General features: G+C 50.4%; 1 protein-coding gene across 5 annotated transcripts in view; it reads left to right on the forward strand.

Annotated features, from left to right (window-relative positions):
* Positions 1-21560, forward strand: part of NF2 (NF2, moesin-ezrin-radixin like (MERLIN) tumor suppressor) — a 48309-nt gene that overhangs the window by 9071 nt on the left and 17678 nt on the right. For all 5 annotated transcript variants that reach the window (XM_074554017.1, XM_074554015.1, XM_074554018.1 and 2 more), the window contains exons 2-12: positions 3221-3346; positions 4339-4461; positions 6567-6650; positions 11736-11804; positions 11950-12032; positions 12630-12705; positions 12924-13058; positions 15910-15984; positions 17451-17564; positions 20428-20550; positions 20904-21121. In XM_074554017.1, coding sequence (XP_074410118.1) covers positions 3221-3346; positions 4339-4461; positions 6567-6650; positions 11736-11804; positions 11950-12032; positions 12630-12705; positions 12924-13058; positions 15910-15984; positions 17451-17564; positions 20428-20550; positions 20904-21121 — 1226 coding nt within the window. The remainder of the gene's footprint in view (positions 1-3220; positions 3347-4338; positions 4462-6566; positions 6651-11735; positions 11805-11949; positions 12033-12629; positions 12706-12923; positions 13059-15909; positions 15985-17450; positions 17565-20427; positions 20551-20903; positions 21122-21560) is intronic.

Here is a 21560-nt window from a genome sequence, read left to right on the forward strand (position 1 = left end):
AGTTGTGAAACTTGACAGAGAGGTTGTGCTCCGAAATAAATCGCGCAGTTGCCTGCGAGTTGGAAATGACTCCCGGTGCAGGTTAATAAATAATGCAAACCCTGTTAATAGATGCCAAATGCGCCGTCTCCGCCAGAGAAAAAGATGATGCCAATAATCTGGGCTGGAAATACTCAGTTCTAGCCATTGGCTGGAGAGTTTGCAGTGTTTAGTGCTGTTAATTTCAATGCTTTGCTGATAGATTGTAACCGCTCTGTACTTAGTAAAGAACACAAACAGCTCGGCGGAGTAACAGCCTGTTCATAACACTGCTCATTCCCGTGTCCCTTCTGCAGCTCCTGAATCCCTGCAGCCACCCGTGCTGTGATCCTGCTGACGGGAAAGGAGCTGCAAATGTCAGAGGTGCTGCCTGCAGCACGGGGAGGGTGCTGGAGTGACGCATCCCTCTCTGTCCTGACGGTCACATTGAGGTTATCATGATGGAGCTTTGTGACAGCATCGTGCCAGCCACCCCAGCATACGGCTGAGAAGGTTTTTTTCTGCTCTGAGCTCCTTGGTTGTGTTTTCAGGAGCTCGGAATGGCTTGTAAAATCATCTTTGTGCTTCAGGTGTCACTTGAGTGCCGTGCAGGGAATGGTGTGATGGACACGGTGTGGCCAGCCTGTCCTGGCTGTCCCCCAGGCTCTCTGGACAGCAGCTCTGTCCATCCCCTCGTGCCCTGGAGGGGTGTTTTATCTCGTAGTTTACAACCACAGAATGTGGCAGTTAATGACACAGAGCCTGTAAAGCATGGCTGAGGAGGGCTGAGGTCCTGGATGTCTGTAAAGCAGTTGGAGTTCAGCTGTCAAAAGATGCCACTTGAATGCAGATGGTTATTTTAAGTACCGAGGTGTGGAGGGAAATCATGTCTGTTGGAATAAAGGTGGCTGCTGATCATTGATATATTTAATGAAGGTAATTCAGCACAGTTGGGGAGGATATGTGCTCTGTTATGGCTGGAGTCTTGAGCATTGTGCAAGAATGTGAAATGTCTATTCCTGCCACCACAGAAGCGCTGGTGACAAAGCGCTGGTGTAAAATGCAGCAGCAGAAGCCTCACTTAAAATACAGTCCCTTAAAGAGGGGCTCGTAAAAAAAGGAGAGAGAGTTTTTAATGCAGGCAGATAGTGATAGGGGAAGGGGGAATGGTTTTAAGCTAAAAGGGGAGAGGTTTAGGTTAGGTTAGGAAGAAATCCAGCTGTGAGACCCTGGCACAGGGTGCCCAGAGAAGCTGTGGCTGCTCCTGGATCCCTGAAGTGTCCAGTGCCAGGCTGGACAGGGCTGGGAGCAGCCTGGGACAGTGGAAAGTGTCTCTGCCCATGGCAGGGGTGGCACTGGGTGCTTTTTAAGGTCTCTTCCCACCCAAACCATTCCAAAGGGGTTCAGAACCCCTTGGATGGTTGATGGGTTCAAAACCCATCCCATCACCAAGTTAAAACTGCACAAAGCTCCTGCTTTAATCCCCAGTGCTGCTCTTCACAACAAACTGGTGCTTTGTGTTTTGAGAGGAAACCTTTGGGTCCTGTCAGCTCTTGGGCACGGTTTGGGTACCTGAGGTGGTTCGGGGAGGAGTCCCAGCCAGTGGAATTCCAGGTTTAACTCACTGATCCCATGGCATGTGGAGCCACGTCCTGCTGCCATCAGCAGCCTGTCCTGGGAAGGTTTGGTGCAGGCACTGCTGTGCTGAGACTGAGATATGGTCTTAGAGAAGGAAAAACAGCCCATAATGCTTTATACAAAGCAGTTTAGTGAAGAAATAGCCTTCTGCTGGCAGCCTGCTTTTATGTGCCTGCAGAAATGGTACCAAATAGCTCTTTTAATGGGCCTCACTCTGTTTTGTCTGAGCCCTCGAATTAACCTCCCACTTAAAATCATAGTCAGGAAAAGATCTTCTGCAGTCTGAGCCATCCTGTGCCGAGCTGGAGCCCATCCCGGGGGCTGGAGGATAGTGAAATGTGTGAAATTAGGGGGGGTTATGATTCCAGCACTGCCAAACTTGCTGCTCCTGGCGTTTTGACCCCGAGGTGTTGACAGCGCCCGATGCGGATGGCGGCGAGCGCTGCGCTCCGGGGGCGGTGTTTGTCGGGAGGGTGGCGGTGCCTTTGTCCTATTCCTGTCCTATTCCGGGACTGTCAGCGCCGTGTCTGTGCTCCCCGCGAGGGGGAGAGCAGTGACGGAGGCCTCGCTTGGGCTGGGCCCGCCTGTGCCCACAAGGCGGCAGTGGGTGACAGCGGGAGCGGCCCCGCGCTGATGTCGCTGCGTGCCGGTGGCACCAGGATTGAGTTGTAGTGACAAGAGAGTGCGCGGGATCTGTTTGCCCAAGGGCTTCGGCGTAATGGCCGTATGTCTCGGTCCAGCAGTTGTTTGCAGCGTGCAGATGGAGGACCAAAGTGGCTTTGGCATATTAGATTCCCGTGGTTTATGTCCCTCTTCACCTCTGTGCCTCCCAACACCTCCCGGTTTTATGAGCAAACTTCAGGAGCATCACGGATGCGGCTGCAGGACTGCTCCAAGGACATGGTCCTTGAGCAACCAATTTTCTCTGCTCCTTGGCTGCTTCTGTCACCAACATTTTCAGCAGAAAATGCAGTTTAACTCTATCAAAATGTGCTCCCAGAGAACTGCTGACTTCAGTGGTAAGGATGGGGATTTTGGAGCTCTTTTTTCCCTTCTATCCGTGCAGGGTCGCTGGCTCTGGATGCTCCGTGCAGGGATTGTGTCACTGCTGATTTTGTGGCTCCTCTCTCTGAACCCCTGGTGCTGATGGTGGTGCTTGTGCAGACACATTAAAGCCACCAAGGGGCAGCTCAAAGGGATTTTTATTCCCTGCTGGCAACAGGCAGGAACCTAAACAAGTCAGGAGCCTAAAGCTGAGCTCAACAAGAGCCTAAATGAACCCTTAGTTTCCCAGGGCAAGAAACAGGAGCTTTGTGGTGTCATTTTTTGGAAAAGGGGGGAAATCACATTTCAGTTTCCTACTGAGGGAGGAGCTGGTGATCTGCAGATGAGATCAGAGTGAAGGAGATAACGTGTGCCTTCTTAGGGTGTTTCATGTCTGTACCAAACACATTCACAGGGGTTTAAAGTTGACCTTGAGAGGAGAAAACAGTGCATTTGGGTGACCAGAGAGAAGTTCTGAGATCCACCTTTCTAACTCTGCTTCCTGTTTGCTCTCTGGCAGGTGAAGTGGAAAGGGAAGGACCTGTTTGACCTGGTGTGCAGGACCCTGGGGCTGCGGGAAACCTGGTTCTTTGGGCTGCAGTACACCATCAAGGACACGGTGGCATGGCTCAAAATGGACAAAAAGGTTGGAACCAAAGCTCACAAAATCCCACAGTGGTTGGGGTTGGAAGGGACCCTGAAGCTCATCTCATTCCAAACCCTCTCCATGGACAGGGATATTTCCCTTGAGAGGTTGTGTGGGATGACAAAGGAGAATGTCCTTCTGTCCTTCTGTCCCAGTGAATGCCTGGGGTTGTGTGGTGGGTGAACTGGGACAGATGCACCTAAATCCCATCTCTGTGGTATCTGGGGGTGTTAGACTGGGAAAAGCTGGCAGAGATGCCCCATCCCAGCATCTGTGCACACTGAATCCCCTGGAGACATTTTGGGACCCAGCCATGCTGGGGTGCTGCACCTTGGGGTGACTGCAAAGCAAATGAAACCTAAAACTCCACAAAACCATCAGCAGAAAAGTGGAGTTGCCTCTTCTGTTGCTGAGAAATAAGAGAGCTTGGGAGGAGGAAAACCAGAGTGAAAAGGAGATGGGGATGAGGGAGGAAATGCTCCCCAAATCTGAGGGGAGGGTTTTGGAGGTGTCAGGTGTGGCTGGTTCACATCCCAAGGATGTGACACTACAGCCAGGTGGTCATGCACACTAAAGGGGACCTGTCTCACCTCTCAGCTGAGGTTTAAACCAGCATTTAACTGGGCAGTAGCAGAGCAAGGTGGTAAGAAACAGCAGTGAGATAAACGCAGAGCAGGAAAACAAGGAGGAGGTCGGGTGGTGGCGCAGCAGGATCCAGCATCTCTGCAAGTATCAGGAGAGGCAGGGAGCACGTGGCAGATCAGGATCAACCTTCACTGTCTCATTTCTCATGCTGTTTGTTTCTGCCTTTTTTTGTTCCCTTGCATCATTAGGAGTGTCAGAAATGTTTGTTTTCTTTTTTTAACTACGGTGTTTGAACTATTTAGGTCTGTTCTAGATGTCTAAAAGTGTCTGACAGAATATGTGCTCATCTGAACAGAAGGGAGCTGGGTCTTGCCTTGAGGAAACCAAATGGCTTTTGTATCCCACAGGTCCTGGATCATGATGTTCCCACAGAAGAGCCCAAAACTTTTCACTTCCTGGCCAAATTTTATCCTGAGAATGCAGAGGAGGAATTGGTGCAGGAAATCACCCAGCACCTGTTCTTCCTGCAGGTAGGAGTCCATACACTGCTATCCACCCTGAGGGAGAGGGAGCCTGGATGAGCAGAAGGTCCCAGGGTCAGAGAGTTGGTCAGCAGAGTGTGCTCCACATCCTTGTGTCCACACCTCTCCAAAGGGATTTGTCTAACAACAGAAACTTCCTAAAATAGGTGAAGGATGGTTTTTGTGGAGGAAGCAGCTTGCCCAGACTGGCAGACCTGTGAAGTGGCAGTGCAGAATGATGAGGTGATCCATTATATCCATGGGGGGTGGCTCAGGGACATGGATCTGGCAGCCAAGGGCTCGTGTCCCTCTGCAGGGCGTGGGATGAGCTGTGCTCGGGGTGGCAGCTGCCTTTGGATGTGACAGCAGTGTTGTGTGGGGCAGGGGAGGTGATCCTGGAGAGCAGAGTGCAGCCAGGACAGCAAAGTTCCCCTCCTCACCAAACAGCCTTCAGAACAAGGGGCAGAACAACATCCCAGCAGCTCAGCTCTCTGATGGACAAACAGAGCAGAAGGAGAAACCTCACAGTCTCACCTGCTCCAGGAATTCCTGCCCTGCAGGAAAGCCTTTAGAAACTCTGCTGAACACATCTTGGTTGGGTCTTTTAATTTAAATTATTCTACAAAACTTTGTGTCCTGAGAAATCAGTTCAGCTGATGATGTGGCAGTGCTGCACGGCTGGTAACAAGGAGCTGCTATCACAGGAGCTCTCTTTCAGAGACATGATCAATTTTCTGCCACAAAATCCATTTTCTGACACATTCTTCCTCAGAAGAGTTGTGTCAAGCACACTTAGAGGGAACAGAGCCCTCCTAGTCAGACTCCTGGGTATTCACTGGGATGTTTCAGCTGCTCTCTGGCTGTTAATTTGAAGATAAATTAGAAATTTTTTTTAAAGTCACTCATTCTTAGGTTTTTTACACCAAAGGCAGGACAACCTGGATTTGGGAATACCTCTGTAGCCTGCAGGATGTCCTGCCCTTTCCAAGTGAGCCCAGCAGCCTCTTGATGCTCCTCACCCTTCCCAAGTCCATCTTTTTTCTCCAGAGCCAAAAGTGTTCTAAATGCAAAGTATTCCTGTTAATTTCCAAGCTCAGTCTCGTGCACTGGTGTCTCTGTAGGGTTATTTCTGAATGCCTCATTTGCCAGGAGCTTTATCCACAGTGAGGAAAAATGCTGTTGGCATCTTTGAGAAGGAAAATCAGAGAGGAAAAGCCATTCAAGCTGCATTTTCTAAATGCAGACCATGACTTTGCTGCTGGGATTTGTGTGCTGAGAGGAACCTGGGCTCCTGAATGCATTTGGGAAACAGGAGCACATCTAAGCTTGTAAACTCTCCTGTTTTTTATCTTGATGCAGCAGAATATCTGCTGTGATTATGTTGTACCCAACTTTGAGGACTCAAAGCACGTTATAAATTCAAATTGATGTTCCTGCATCTCCAACAATCCATTTAAGCCTCCCAGGAAATCGTAGGCTTTTTACATTTTTTTCCCCTCCTATCTTTAATCAGGAAAATTAAGTGTGCCAACCCAAAACCTATGGAACATGACAGGTTTAATTTTTGAATGCACGGGGGGCAGGGGAGGGAAGCTGTGCTGAAAGCTCTGCCACAGAGGTGACCTGCAGCTCCCCGTGCTGGATCCAAGGAATTGGCCTTGGACAGGTGAGCACTGACTCACAATGAGGCCTGAATGTCCCAGAGCAAAGCTTGCAGTGCTCAGAGATTGCTCTTTTCTTTAGCAGCGTGGCTGGATGTCCTATCAGTCCATAGCTTGTGCCTCAAGAGGTTTTATCGCTGTGTTTACATGCAAGGTTCTCCCCCCTCACACACCCCTTGCCTTCAGCAACAGGATAAAGCTGCTGTCATTTTCCACATATAAATTTAGCTCTTCTCACCAACCTGTCTGAGGAAGGTGGTCTGTGAAAGCCTGAGCCCTTCTGAGCCACCAGAGATTTCCTGGGTCTGGACTGTGATTAGTGTTAGGAAAATTGTTAACTCTGTGTGGTTGACAGCTCAAGTTAAAACAAACTGCAGCCATCTGCTGTGACAGTCATGCTCTGCTGTGCTCCACTAAACGTGTGCTATCTGTCCTTTGCTGCTCTGTGTGCAGGTGAAGAAGCAGATTTTGGATGAGAAGATCTTCTGTCCTCCTGAAGCCTCTGTCCTGCTGGCCTCCTATGCTGTCCAAGCCAAGGTAGGCAGCAGGGGATGCTCCCAGGGCCTGCTGGGCTGGTCTTGATCCAGGTGCTTTGTGCTGGGGCCACTTCCTGGGGAAAGGGAAGGCAGGGAAAGCTGGGAAAGCTTGGGAGGTGAGGGGGCTGCACCAGCACTGCTGCCTTCTCCACATGGCTGGTTCCTGGCTGCTTCCAGACATTGGATGGGTTTTTGATTTCTCTTTCCAGGACTCTTTAGCAAATGCTCATGAGCTGCAGAGCCTGCTTGAGTGTGGCTTACTGTGGCTGGCTTTTGAGCAGGTGAATTTCCTGAGCCTGAGTTTTTTTGGATCTCCTCCCTGCTTTTGCCAGTGTAGCCAGAGGCAAACCAGCCACGGGACTCCCAGCTCCACTGCTCCCTCAGAATACTTATCTTGATAATGACTTTATTTCAGTGCTGGAGCTGCCACATCCATTTATTGCACTGTGAAAGGGTTTTTCCTGCCTTCTCCTTTGTCTTGGGTTTGATCTTGGGTGTTTGGCCTCACCAGACAGAGGGAAAAGTCAGTGTTCATTGAGTTCCCCTTGTTTCTCTGCTGCATTCTGCTCTGGGCCCAGAGTGGGTGTGTTGTGCTGAGGATTTATTCCAGAGGACACTGTTTTCCAGTCTGGGGTGTGCAGCCTTGCCCAGGGCAGACTGCTGGGGTGGAGGGAGCAGCCCAGGGTTCATTGTTGCACTCAGGGACATAATTTCTCCCTCCCTGTGTATGCACAACATGTGCTGCCGCTCAGTTATCAGCTGCTGGAGCCCAGCCACAGTTTGGGTGTGCAAAGATCCTGTTTTGGGAGGGAGAGGAGCAACTGCAGTCTGAGCACAGCCCAGCCACGTTGTCTCTGCATCTCCTGCTGGTTCTGCCTCTGGGTGGGCTTTTGGGAGGGTTTGGCTCACAGGACCACAGGCCATGCCCTGGTTCTGCAGAGTCCAGCTGTCCTTGAGGAGCATGGCTGTGGAGAGGTTTAGGAGGAGCAGCTCTGTCTTTGCTGGCAATGCAGGAGAGGGGGTTTGGCTCTGTTGCAGAAGAGAGGGCCTGATCCAGGTTGTTTTTTCCCTTTGGCCATGTAATTTTCTCATAAGCCTTCAGCTCACACTCTGAGTAGAGCCCTGGGTGCCATGTTCTTTGATGGGGTTAGAATTTACAAGAAATTGGTGTTTTCCCCTCATAATCAGAGTATTGATGAAACCATGTTTTGTACAAGAGACTCATCAGCTGGGCAAAGAGAAGTTGCTTTTAGAAATGTTTCTGTTTGTGTGAAACATTCATCACTCTTATTAGAGTGCATGAGTAAACACTTCCTTGGCTTTCCTTCCATTGACCTGAGCTGAGGATATGTAGGGAATGACTTTTCTGGCTGCCAGAATGAATAAATGTTGGGTAAATATTGAGCTCTGTTACCTGATGGCCAGGACAGCTCCTTGGGTACAGGCTGTGCCTTGGTGCAGGGGGGTTGTGCCCTCCCCTTTGTCCCCCTGGCACCTTGAATGTCCTGGGGCACTGGGAGGAGCTCACACGGAGTCAGGGCAGTTCTGACCATGCTGAGAGCAGAAGGTGGAGCAGGGATGGCTTTTGTGCTTTTCACTAAAGGATTTTCTTCAGACATCCCTTTCCTTGCTGCCCCTCTGTGGGATCTCAGCACCTCAGGACTGAGGTGTCACCGAGACCACCCTTGGGGGGCTCGGGAGTCCTGGAATGTTCCAGAAGTGTCTGGTGGCTGCACTTTGATCCTACACAGGAGACGACACCTGTATGAGGACAGGAGGGTTTCACCGGGGTGAATGGTGAAGGGATTAGTTAATTAGAGAGTGAAACACAGGGTTTAGGATTTCTGTACAGGGGGGTTTAGAGAAGTAAGATGGAGGAATTGGGGCGTGTCCTGTCCTTCTTCTTCTTCTTCTTCTTCTTCTCCTCCATCTTCTGTGGTGATGGTGGCACTTTGGGATTGGTTATTACTAAAAGTGCACCGGGCAATAAGAATAAATGGTATTGGGGAAAAATGATAAATATTGTACACGTAACTTTGGGTATAAAGATAGGTGACCGCCCGGAGGGCAGGGAGTGTGCTCATGGCTGGCTGCTGAGCAGAGCTCTGTCGGGCCGAGAGAAAATCTTTTAGATAAACAATTAATAAACATAAAAACCGAAAGAAGAACTGAAGCCTCTTCTCGTCCTCTGATACGCGGGCTGCCCCAAGGCCACCCCGGGCCTTTCCAGGCCATCCAAACAGCCGAAAACCCGACACCCCTCCAGCCTGGGGTTCCCCTCCTGTTTCACTCCCAGCAAAGGTGAGAGCTGAAAGCACATCTTCATACAGAGCTGGGAAGAGGAATGTTGCAGGTCATCTCCTTCCAGTTGAATAGGATAATCATGTCCTTCCTGGGCAAGAAAGCAGGCACAGAGTGCAGTAATTTCACTAATAACATGCTGATTTGCATGATTAGGGGCATAATAGCCTGACACAGCAGTGTGTGTGCATCCAGCAGCCACTTATTGACAGCCAGGTGCTGCTGGTCCATCCACCCCAACCTGAGGCAGCAAAGGAAACAGGGGGGTCATAAAAATAACAGCTTATTTATTTCTCTCTCGTTGTGTTCATTTGGGGAATTACTATGAGCTTTCCTCTCCAGCCCTGTTCAAACCACCCACGTGCCTTTCAGAGGTTGGAGGTGGTTCAGGTTTTAAATAGCTGGGAAAGACGTGGGATCAACTGGAAAAAAAATGGGAACATCCAGGAGGTTCTTCTATTTTTTGCCCCTTAAATGCAGGTTGCTGGTGTTCTGCAACTCTCTCAGCACTTCAGATCTTGTAGCACAGCAAACAGCTCTTTAATTATTATTGTTTTTCCCCCAAACAAGCAATACTTGGTGTTAATTTGTAGCTGAGCGTGCCTGTGTTTATCCAACAGTCTAAGCTGGGTGTATGAATGTGGTAAAGGCAATTCCATGCCCAATCATGAATATTAATCATACAGTTCAATTAACAAGAGCTGAAATTCCATGACAGTTTGAAAGTAATGGTTTAATTGAAAAGGCCTTTAGAAAGTACATTTGCAAAATCATTTGAGCCAACAAATTCTGCAATACTTAAGCCATTTGTTGATTTTTGACTTGTGAATAATTAATGTTCTCATCCAGACTCCCCTCTCAGTACAAATATTCCTCTGGGACACGGCAGTATCTTTTAGCACATGAAAAGTCACATAATCCATACTTAGTCTTAGACTTCCGCAGAAGATCACAACAGAAAATAATCATGTTAATCCTATTTACTATTATTTTCATCACCCAAAAATGATTTACTTGCTGCCTGTCCCAAGTTGTTGGAGTTGCTTCCTTCACCAGTGCCACGTTTTTAGTGCTGCTTCCTTTGGAGGGAGGCTCAGGGCCGTGTACCTGCAGAGTGCTGCGTCCTGAGGAGCTCCAAGACCTTGGAAGGCAGAGAGTTGCCCCCGCTCTTGGATGAAATCCGGGCTGGTTTTGTTCTAATAATTGAAGTCTGAGTCAGTGTTGGTTGTTGTTCCATGCTCCCTTTGCATCTGCATTGGCTCCAAATCAATATTTGTGTCTTTAATCCCCACGTGTTGTCTCCCAAGCGCAGAGGTGGGATGTGTGTAGACTTTTGATGCTGAGCTCCGGTTTTGGTGCGCGGTGTGAAGGTCCTGGCACAAAAAGGAGGCTGAGAGGAAAAACCTCCTGACTTGTTGTATGACCACCAAGTGCCCCTCTTGGTCTTGTGTTTAAAAATTGTCACCATTTGCATTTCCTGGGTGAAGGTTGCTCAGAAGAGCAGGGAGGGAAGGGCTGGCCCGCTTGCAAATGAGTGGCTGGAGCGAAGGGCGCTGTGCTCGTGCAGTCGGGCACTGTCACCTCCAGCAGTGCAGAAGTCCTGGTTGCCAGGTGAAGGAAGTGTGGAAGTCACAGCACTCCGTGTACGTGCCTCACATGCTTTGTTCCTCTCCCCTGAATTTGCTGGGCTGCTGGAGGAGCCGTTTTGCAGCGTTTTCCTGCCCTCTGAGGCCGTGCAGGAGGTAAATTCATTTTCACATGCACCGCAGGGACACGCGGCTCTTCAATCTGTTAATAAGCAGTTTTCTTTCTCAGTCACTTTATATGCCGCTCAAAGAGATGTAAATCTAAACAAATACCAGTAATTAGTGGATGTGCTTAACAAATCTGAATTGGATTCCATGACCCAGTTGAGCAACAGACCCTCTGACAGAAGAGCCACCACCTGCCTGAGAGGAATCTGTCAAACTCCTCTAATTTTTTTGATATTTATTCATTAGGGTGGTGAGCAGCGACAGAGGAGCTGCCATCTGCCTAACCTGGATCACTGCTATCTGTCAGTTTTTGGGGACAGGTCTTTCTCCATGTCTTATTTCCTTGCTCCACTACCTGTGGAACTGCAAGGACCTCTCAGTCTATAGTCTTGCCCTGCATTGGGGGAAATGTTAATTAGGGCATGATAATGAGAATAGAATAGAATAGAATAGAATAGAATAGAATAGAATAGAATAGAATAGAATAGAATAGAATAGAATAGAATAGAGGAGAATAGAATAGAATAGAATAGAATAGAATAGAATAGAATAGAATAGAATAGAATAGAATAGAATAGAATAGAATAGACAACCATCATCCAGTCCAGCTGGACTGATGGAGGACATCAACTGGGGATGGTCATCAGCTGAATTTGTGGCAAGTGGTGGACTCACCATCCCTGGAAGTGATCAAAAACTGAGCAGATGTGGCTCTTGGGGACCTTAGGGGTGTTCAGTCACTTGATCTTGGAGACCTTTTCCAACCTTAATGATTCTGTGATGGTGGGAAGTTTTGTTCTTCTCCCAGCTCTGCTGCACGAATAGAAGGAAGTTCTTTGTCTCTATTAGCAATGAAATTACAAAGAAATCCAGGTTATTCCCCTCAGAGAGCAGCAAGCTCTGTGCTCGTGGGGTGAAGGGGTGAGCAGGCTGTGTTTGCTGTCTCTCAGGGCTGGCTGTGAGGGGGTGAGGAGTTTGACTTGTCCTTGTTGTTAACGTGGGGTGGGTGTGGTGTCTGTGCTTCTCCCCAGTACGGTGACTACGATCCCAACGTGCACAAGAGAGGCTTCCTGGCGCAGGAGGAGCTGCTTCCCAAGCGGGTAAGGAGCTCTGCAGCATCAGGGAGTCACTGTCCAGGCTGTCCTGAGGCTGGACGTGCTGCTGGCAGCTGCCTTGGTGTTTCTGGCTTTCTTGCTGAGCCAGGAGCAGCACTGTGACCTGGTGTCTGTCTCCCACCTATGCCAGGTAATAAACCTGTACCAGATGACTCCAGAGATGTGGGAGGAAAGGATAACAGCGTGGTACGCAGAGCACCGGGGCAGAGCCAGGTGAGCTTGTGCTGCTGGGCTGGGTCAGGGCCAGTCCCCTCCCCTGCAGAGTCACCAGGCTTTGGGAAGCTTGGGCAGGCACTGGGTGAGCTCTGCCAGCAGGTTAATCCCAGCACATCTCTGCAGCAGCCTCAGGAAGAGCTCAAAGCTTTTCTTGATGGCTCTGCTTGTACCTTGGTCATTGTCGGGGCCTTAGGAATGATGCAAAGTAAGGACTCACCTGCATCAGGGATCTGGGAGAAGAAATAGAAATTCAAACCCTGTGGCTGCCTCAGGTGGCAAAATGCTCCTTTTGGGGGATAAACATAAAGCCATGGATCTGAAACAGTGGCATCCCAGCCAGGGATTTCCTATTTATGCTGAAGGGATTGGGAGGTGAACAAAGCCAGGCCTGGAGTGCTGCATCTCAGCAGCCATTCAGATGCTGGCAACTGCAGAGAGAGATTTACTCTTGGACTTTATTGATCCTGCCAGCAAAGACAGGATTGACCTGTGTGATAGAGACAGTCCAGGCTTTAAAGCCTGGTGAGTGCTTAGGATCAGCAGGAGCAGCCATGTCCCTCTCTGATCCTCCCAAACACTGTTCCTGCCTGACAGAGATGAAGCTGAAATGGAGTATCTGAAGATAGCCCAGGACCTGGAAATGTACGGCGTGAACTACTTTGCCATCAGGGTGAGTTGGGTGGGCTGGGGGTCCTGTTCTCCTGCCAGGGTAATCTCCATGTCCTGGAGAGCCAGGAGAGCTGGGAGGTGACATTTGGGGACATGCTGTGGGGAGGCAGCAGCTCCTGGTACCCAGTGCTGGGTCACAGCTCGGGGCTGGCTGAGGAGGGAACACTGGTTCACGTCTGACCCTCCCACTGATTTCTGCTCTTCCCTTTCCTCCTGCAGAATAAAAAGGGCACAGAGCTGCTCCTTGGAGTTGATGCCTTGGGTCTGCACATTTATGACCCAGACAACAGGCTGACCCCTAAAATCTCCTTCCCATGGAACGAGATCCGGAATATCTCCTACAGTGATAAAGAGGTATGGATGTGTCCCACCTCCTCCCTGAGAGCAGCAAGAACACAACTGGGATTTAAAATTATTTCTTTTCACTTCTCTGTCTGCTGTGCTTGCTCTCACCAGCTTAGCTAAGGGCAGCTCAACTCCTCCAGTTGAAACCTTAATCCAAGCCTTCCTGAAACTGTGGGCGTGCAAGGGGTCACTGGGGAGCTGGTTCTCCTCTTTGGTTTCAAACCTTCTATATAATAATCTTTTCAAAAACCCAAAATTGCTGTTGATGTTCTTAGCCCAAATACCAGAGTTCAGAAGTTAAAATCTCTTCTTTACTGCATATATTACAGTATTTATTACTGTGGATGTATTCTGTATTATGGAATACAGGGAGATGTATTCTTGGGGAGAAGAGCTCTTGCCATCTCATTACATCATCTTGGGTTTCAGGCTGCTGGGCTTGGCATAGCAGCTGGAATCTTTTTAGGAAGTTGAGCAATTTAAGCCCTCTGTTAGATAGTTATTTATTAAATCCAGAGTCTAAATCTGGGTCTTTGGGATTGTTGGCCCTCAAACCTAATTGAGAACAGAAGTGCAATTGGCTGAGGAGGGGGGACTGAGCAGCTCCATTTTAAGTCTGAGAGAGCTGCTCAAAGAAACCAGCTGCCTTCATGGTAAGGAAGAGAATTAACTTCTTAATTAAAAATGGTTTTCTAATCTAAACATGATATTGATCAGGGGAGCAGCTAAAGGTTTCTCATCAGCTGCGTTTATTGCATGTCTTGTGAAGTTTCATAAGCAGTAAATCCGTGCTGGAATTGTCTCCGCTTGCTTTACTCCTTAAAGAGCTCCAGGACTCTGCAGAAAGCCCAGCACTGAGTGACTTGCCGAGCTTCCCTGCCTGTCACAGAGCAGTGGGAGCTCCCCAGACTGCAGGGACTGACCCTGCACAGGCAGCCCTGCCACAGGGCTGTGTCAGAGCTCTCTCCAGGGGCAGGATGGATCCCTTCCATCAGCTCAATCGTCAGGTGCCCACGAGCTGGCCTGACCTGATGCAAACAGGGCCAATAGCTGGGAGCAGCAGCTCTGCTGGCACCACACTGGGGGTTATCCCTCCTAACAAAGATTGGCTGCTCACACGGAGCTGAAACTCCTCTCCCAGCACATTCCTGCTGCTGCTCTCAGTGACTGCTGGGGGCCCTGCTGGAGCTCAGATCCAGGGACGTTCATGCACGTCTGCTTTTGTGAAAGTCTGAAAGATTGGCTCTTAAACTGCCAGAGCAAGGCAGTGCCAGGACAGGGCCCTTTGCAGGCAGGGCCGTGTATTGACAGATCTCCCACTCTAATGGACACACTCTGTCTGCTCCAGCTCCTCAGCCCGTTATTTCTGTAGTGTGTGGGGGAGTGATGGAATATGTGCATGTCTCCTAAAAAATGCCATCTTGCAGAGCACTCCATCTCTTCAAGTACCCTTTTGATAGTGCAGAGGCTTCTCTCCATCCAAGGGCTGCATTACCAAAGCCCTTGAGGGATTTGTGCCACCGCTGGGCTCTCGGTGGGAGAGCTGTGGAGAGGGTGAAGCCAGGCCATGGGTAGGGCTGGCTGGTTGGTACATGGACTGTAAACACAACTGAGAGCCAGGGAATAACAGCTTGAATTGTGGGGAAATCTTAGGACATCCTGTTTGAATGCTGGGGAAATCTGAGTTCTGGAGAAGGAAATGCATGGAAAATTCTTCTGGGGAGCGCTTGTGAGTGGAAGTGTCAGGGGAAGGCAGCAGCTCCTTGCTGTGTTCCTGATGCAGCTCTCCTGCCTTTTAACTCCCTGACAGGAGAGTGCAGCCAGCTGGGAGTCGAGCTCTTCTCCCAGGTAAAAAGTGACAGGATGAGATGACACAGCCTCGAGTTGTGCCAGGGAAGGTCTAAGATGGATATTAGGGAAAATTCCTTCATTAAAGGGCTGTCAAACCCTCACCCAGACTGCCAAGGAAAGTGTTCAGAACTCTTGTGGATGTGGCACCTGGGGGCAGGGCTTGAGGGTGAGCATGGTGCTGTTGGGTTGACACTTGAATTTTAGGATCTTGGAGGGCTTTTCCAACCTTAATGATTCTGTGGTGCTGTGTGATGGTGTTCACAGGGGTCTCAGGTTGAGGGAAGAGATGAGGATCTGACTCCATGTTTCAGAAGGCTGATTTATTATTTTATGGTATATATTACATGAAAACTATACTAAAAGAATGGAAGAAAGGATTTCATCAGAAGGCTGGCTAAGAATAGAATAGCAAAGAATGAAAACAAAGGTTTGTGGCTTGGACTCTCTGTCTGAGCCAGCTGGGCTGTCATTGGCCATTAATTAGAAACAATCAACATGGGCAATCAAAAATCCACCTGTTGCATTCCACAGCAGCAGATAACCATTGTTTACATTTTGTTCCTGAGGCCTCCCAGCTTCTCAGGAGGAAAACTCCTAAGGAAAGGATTTTCCATAAAAGAGGTCTAGGACAGTGCTGAGCTGGTTCTTCCTCCCTTTGGAAGCATGCTGAGTTCCTGCTGTGGTTTCTGTGTTCCCTGCAGCTCCCAGGAGAGCAGCACCTTGCCTGGGGAGGTGCTGAGCTGAGCCCCCAGCCCTGCAGGGCTCTCTCAGAGGACACCAGCTCCTGTGGCCCCCATGTTTTCCTGGCAGGAGGGACAGTTGCCTCCTTGGCTGCTTTTGATGCGAGTCCTCTTGCTTGGCTCAGAGCCACGGGGCCGGCTCTGAGCCGTGTGTCTGACCCTGCTGACCTGCTCTGAGCCAGAGCTTTCAGGAAGAATTTTATAGCTGCCTTTTTATTAAATGCACCACTCTCTGATAACTCTCTCCCTCTTTATTTTTTCCTTTTCAGTTTACGATTAAGCCATTGGACAAAAAGATTGATGTTTTTAAATTCAATTCATCAAAGCTGCGTGTGAATAAGCTGGTAAGTGCACAGACAGGCTTTTTTTACTGCCTGCAGCAGTGGGTTCTGCAGAGAGTGTGACACAACGAGCTTTTGGGGCTTTTCCTTTGAGAGGGAGCTGCTGCTGGGTGGCTGTGATGGGGTGCAGCAGTTTCTGCTCACTGAAGAAGGGAAGGGAGAGACTCAAGACAAGCTGCTCCACAGAACCTCTCCCCCTCCCCTGTTTTTGTGCTCCCTTTTGGAGCTCTTGGCTTTCAGCTGACCTAAATAGTGGAAGCACTCAGTAAGTACAGCTCCCAGCTTTGCTCAGTTCCTCTTTCTCCCCATGTGGATCTTTCCCATTCTGCCCTGTGTTGTCCCTGTTTTGGGAGGCACATTTACCAGAGTCCTGGCTTTTCCCCCTCTGAGGACTCTGCTTGGACAAGGATGGCTGCATTGAGCTGTCCATTTTAGAGACCAGCTTTAGCTGATGTTCTGGATTTGGATCTGTAGTTAGATCACACAGGTACCTTTGCTGTCCTGTTGTTGGCTGTGCTTCGTATTCCATAGGAAATGGGGCTTCCTCATTCCCTGCATCATCAGGTTCCTAGTGCTGAAATCTTCAGAGAAGTCATTTGTGACTTGGGTTGTGGCTGCCCCATCCCTGCAGATGTTCCAGGCCAGATTGGATGGGGCTTGGAGCACCCTGATACAGTGGGATGTGTCCCTGCCCATGGCAGGGGTGGCACTGCATGATCTTAAAGGTCTCTTCCAACTCCAGCCATTTCATGATTCTTGTGATCTTATGAAATGGAAGAAGAGCATGTAAATCAGTCCTTTAGAAAAGAATCCAAATTTAGAACCCTGCTTTTATTGCTAAAAAAATCTTTTCACTCCTCTGTGTGCCCACCTTGTGCTAACCCTCCTCTAGCACTGCCACCTCCCTGGTCCTCACCAGAGAGAGAACCACACTGGGGCTCAAATCCCTTCAGCAAAGGCATCTGAAGATGCCCAAGCAAGTTTTGGATAAGCCTTCTGTTTGTCCAAATGGAAAGTGGTTTTCCCGTTTTTTTTTTCCTTTTAATTTTTTTAATCTCATTGCCTTAAACCTACACTGGGTAGAAGGTGCAAGTTCATCTTGAGCCTAAAAGAAAGGTGGCAGTGAGAACCAGGGAACCAGGTAGAGCTGTAGAAATTTTTATTTCATTATTTGGCCTCTTGCCTTTTTAGAGTGGGTGTGAAACAACACCCGTGCTGTGCTGGAGGCACAGAAAATTGGTGTCTGCAAAGAGCTGCTGTACCCAGGAGCTGGTGTTTGGTGTGGGACCTGGCTCCCTGCCCCTCCTACAGCTGTGAGAGCTCGCAGGGTTGGAGCTCAGTGGGTGGAAGCACTAACAAGCACCAAATCAAAGCAATTCTAGTGGTTTTGTGTGTCAGGAATACAAACCACCTCATTGCCATCACGCGTGCAGCTGTGTCTCTCTGCTCTTCACCCCTGACTGCAACAGATCCTTCAGCTGTGCATTGGGAACCACGACCTCTTCATGAGGAGGAGGAAGGCAGACTCGTTGGAGGTGCAGCAGATGAAGGCACAGGCCAGGGAGGAGAAGGCCAGGAAGCAGGTGAGCCACATATCCCATAACCAGTGAGCCAAAATCAGAAATGCAGACGGGCTTGGGAAGGACAGGTCTCTGGAATGGCTTCAGAGCAGCTTTGAGGGAAGGTCCAGCTGAACATGTTTTAGTAGCCTGCTCCCAGCTCTCCAGCCATCTCAGCTTGGCTCCTCAGCTTGGTGGCAGCTTGGTGGCAGCCTGAGTCCAGCCCCCAGTTTGGGAACAAACCTGAGAGGACGGGAGGGAAGAGCTGCCCTGGGTGTCTCCAAGAGCGTGGCAGGCCGTGTGTTGGGACAGTTGATTAATCAGGGGCTGTGAGGGGGAGCTGTGCTCTGCTGTGGCTCTTTGGCTCATTTCTAATTGCAGGGTGATGGAATGCACAGGCTGTGCAGCCTGGAATGCTGATTCCAGCCCGGCCTCTCTCCGTGCCGCGGGTCAGCCCGGGCGGAGGCAGCGGCGTGGAGCCCACGAGCAGAGATCAGCAAATTGAATTGTATGAATCATTGTTTGCTGCTCGTAGACCTTTTCTACTCACTGAAACCCACACAGCTAATCTGAGCACTGGTGCTCGGAATATAAATGGCCCCTTTGGCAGGGAAGCCACTAGAGAGAAGGAGAAGCCAGAGCAGGCACTGCAGCCAGCAGGGGCTTGTGCTCATGGGTCTGGGTGTTACTGGGTTGTGTGTGGCCACAGAGGTGCTTGTGTGGGGTGGAGCTGCTCAGCTGGGTTGGAGGTAGGACATGGTTTGTCCTTCAGGCACCTTTCTCAATCCTTGTGTGGTGCTGAGGTGCTCAGCTGGGTTGGAGGTAGGACATGGCTTGTTCTTCAGGCACCTCTTTGTGTGGTGCTGAGGTGCTCAGTTGGGCTGAAGGTAGGACATATCTTGTCCTTCAGGCACCTCTTGGTGTTTGTGTGGTGCTGAGGTGCTCAGCTGGGCTGAAGATAGGACATGGCTTGTCCTTCAGGCACCTCTTGGTGTTTGTGTGGTGCTGAGGTGCTCAGCTGGGCTGGAGGTGGGATGTGACTTGTCCTTCAGGCACCTCCTGAAGCAGTTTTCCTTCATGTAGCTCATGGAGTGGCAGGAGAGCTCCACTGGGGAAGAGGGACTTTGTGCTTCCCACAGGGATTCCCCTGGTCAGTGAGGAGTTGGCACTGTAGAACCATTGAGGTTGGAAAAGCACTCTGAGGCCTCCAACCATCAACCCTTCACCACTGTGTTCCCTCAGCTGTGTCCTTAGTGGAGCAGAAGGTCCTTGGAAGGAGCAGCGTGGTGTCCAAGTGCTGGCAGCCTCAGGGATGGGTGGTCAGGCATTGGGGTGGGCTGCCCAGGGAAGGGGTGAAGTCTCCATCCCTGGAGGAGTTCAGAAGTGCATGTGGCACTCAAGGATGTGGCTTTGTGGAGTACACAATGGTGCTGGGATAATGGTTGGGCTTGGGCTCAGAGGGCTTTTCCAACCTGAACAATTCCATGAATCTTGAAGTTTTACAATGTGTGAGTTTTGATGTGTTTGGATAACAGCACAGCCAAGATCCTGTGCTTGTTTGGCTGCTGGGAGAGGTGAGGGCTCTGGGAGGGAGCAGCAGCTTATGGCTCCAGTGAGCTCCCAAATCCAGAGCACTTGGGCTCCATGGGAGAGGTCAGGCTGCTGTGGGGGCTGGCTGCCCTGTCCTGAGCAAACCACTGTGCTCTCTGCCCTGCTCCCTATTCCCAGAATCCACAGTCATTTACTGGCTTCAAATAGTCCTTTTAGATCAGGAATTCTTGTTAATGGGAGTCCTGAGCGGGATGCAGATCATAATGATAATTAATGAGGGGAACCTTTAATGGAAGGAAGCAGAACGGTTGGAACAGTGGGCGTCCCGCTTTCAGAGCACAGCTGGTGTCCAAGGAGTAGAGAAATGTGCCTTGTCTCACTTCCCTTCCCTTATTAAACCCAGCAGGTCTCCTGTCCTGGCTGCAGCGTGGATATTTATTATGCCCCATCCCTGTGGGACTGGAGGAATTAAACTCAGTGTGTTAATTAGCCCAATGGCTCCCTTGGGCTCTTGGCTAGTGAAGAGGCAGCCCCTGGGCACAACAATCCTCTCAGCATCTTCTGGGAAGAGCTGGCAGGTCCTAATGGCTTGGATCTTCTCCTCCTGGAGAAGCATTGCTGTACCCTGCAAACAGAGAGGCTTTGTTTTATCCAGGAATTGCCAGAGGTGCTTGCACTCTGTGTGACCTCCCTCTGAAGGAATGGAAGTGAAGGTTCCAGGATGCTGGGTTGGATATCTGATCAAAAGGAGCAGCTATCCTTGTCCTTCAGCCTCCTGCCATGTGCTTCAGTGTTTGGGAGATGCCCTCAGACTGTCCTTAAGCCCAGTCCTGCTGTAAGAAACTCCAGAGAGTTAAGCTGGAGATCTTGAGACCCACTTGTCCTGGTCTGGCCTGTGACTCAGCCTAGGAGGGCACTGTCTGGGGACATTGTCACCTGCAGGCAGCTCCTGTGGCCATGCTGTGAGGGACAGCCCGAGCAGAGGACTGGCACTTAGCAAGGGAGCATCAAACAGGCTGCCAGGGCAGGGGTGGAGTCACCATCCCTGAAAGGGTTAAAAGAGCGTATGGATGTGGCACCTGGGGACATGGGTTAGGGTGGCCTTGGCTGTGCTGGGAGAACAGCTGCACTTGATGGTCTTGGAGGTCTTTTCCAACCTAAGTGATGCCATGGTTCTGTTCTTTGGTCAGGTCACCCCAGTCCAGGGACGTTCCCATTGTCACTAAGCAGAGAGGAGGCAGCAGTGCCCTGACCTCACCTGTGGCTCTTTCCCATCCGTGGAAAACCTTCCTCATGTGTGTTCTTCTCCTCACTTTCCCCAATCCCCTTTTCCCAGATGGAGCGACAGTGCCTGGCACGAGAGAAGCAAATGAGAGAAGAGGCTGAGAGGACCAGGGATGAGCTGGAGAGGAGGCTGATGCAGCTGAAGGAGGAGGCAACCATGGCCAACGAGGCTCTGGTAGGTCCCTGGGAGGCCATTTCCCGAGCACTGCAGCTGCTCCTCACTCTTTCCACTGCGGAAGCGTTTTTGGAAGTGCTCTATGACTGCCCTAACTCCCAAACTGCTGCCAGTGGCCAGTGAGCAGCAGGCTGGATGGAGCCATTTCATCCTGCTGGGCTGCTTGGGAGGAGCACAAAGAGGATGATTTGGGACAGAGCCTGGGCACATCCCAGCCTTGGCGGCTTTCAGGGCAGGGAGGGATTCTGTGGAGCGTGTCGGAGGCAGCAGCTCGGGGCCCTGCTCCAGGGGCTGTGGGCACATTTGGGGACACTTTGGCTGTGCGTGACGGCTTTGTGTCGTGCAATTGTCAGATGAGGTCGGAGGAGACGGCGGATCTGCTGGCGGAGAAGGCGCAGATCACGGAGGAGGAGGCCAAGCTGCTGGCGCAGAAGGCGGCCGAGGCCGAGCAGGAGATGCAGCGCATCAAGGCCACGGCCATCCGCACCGAGGAGGAGAAGAGGCTGATGGAGCAGAAGGTGCTGGAGGCAGAGATGTTGGCACTGAAAATGGCCGAGGAGTCAGAGAGGAGGTCAGAGGGTACAGCCCTGCAGCTGCTTCTGCTTTGCTTCCCACTCCCTTCAAGTTATCCCTCTGAGTTATCCTCCCTCAGCTTCCCACGTGTGTCCAACAGCAAATGGCTCTTTGGCCCACATGGTTTCCCTCTCCAAAAGCCAGCTCTGCTTCTGGGGGCTTTCTGCAACCCTCCCCTGCTTTCCCCAATGTTAATAACACCTGGGAGTTGTTCTTCCTCTGGATGGTAGCTCTAAGTTCCCTTTTTTCTCCTTACTCCTTTACTTATCTCTCAGTTGTTCAATTCTCCTTTCCAACCATGAGGTCTGTTCCAGGTTAGCCTTGAGCAGAGACTTTGTTAAAACTGATGTTTCCATCCTCCTGATACCCAAGCCCAGGTCCCACGGTGAATGTGGCAGTGAGCAAGTAAAAGATCAGCCTTGTTTCCTTCCAGCTGA

Source organism: Zonotrichia albicollis, chromosome 18 (genome assembly GCF_047830755.1).
Source record: "Zonotrichia albicollis isolate bZonAlb1 chromosome 18, bZonAlb1.hap1, whole genome shotgun sequence".
Taxonomy (NCBI): domain Eukaryota; kingdom Metazoa; phylum Chordata; class Aves; order Passeriformes; family Passerellidae; genus Zonotrichia; species Zonotrichia albicollis.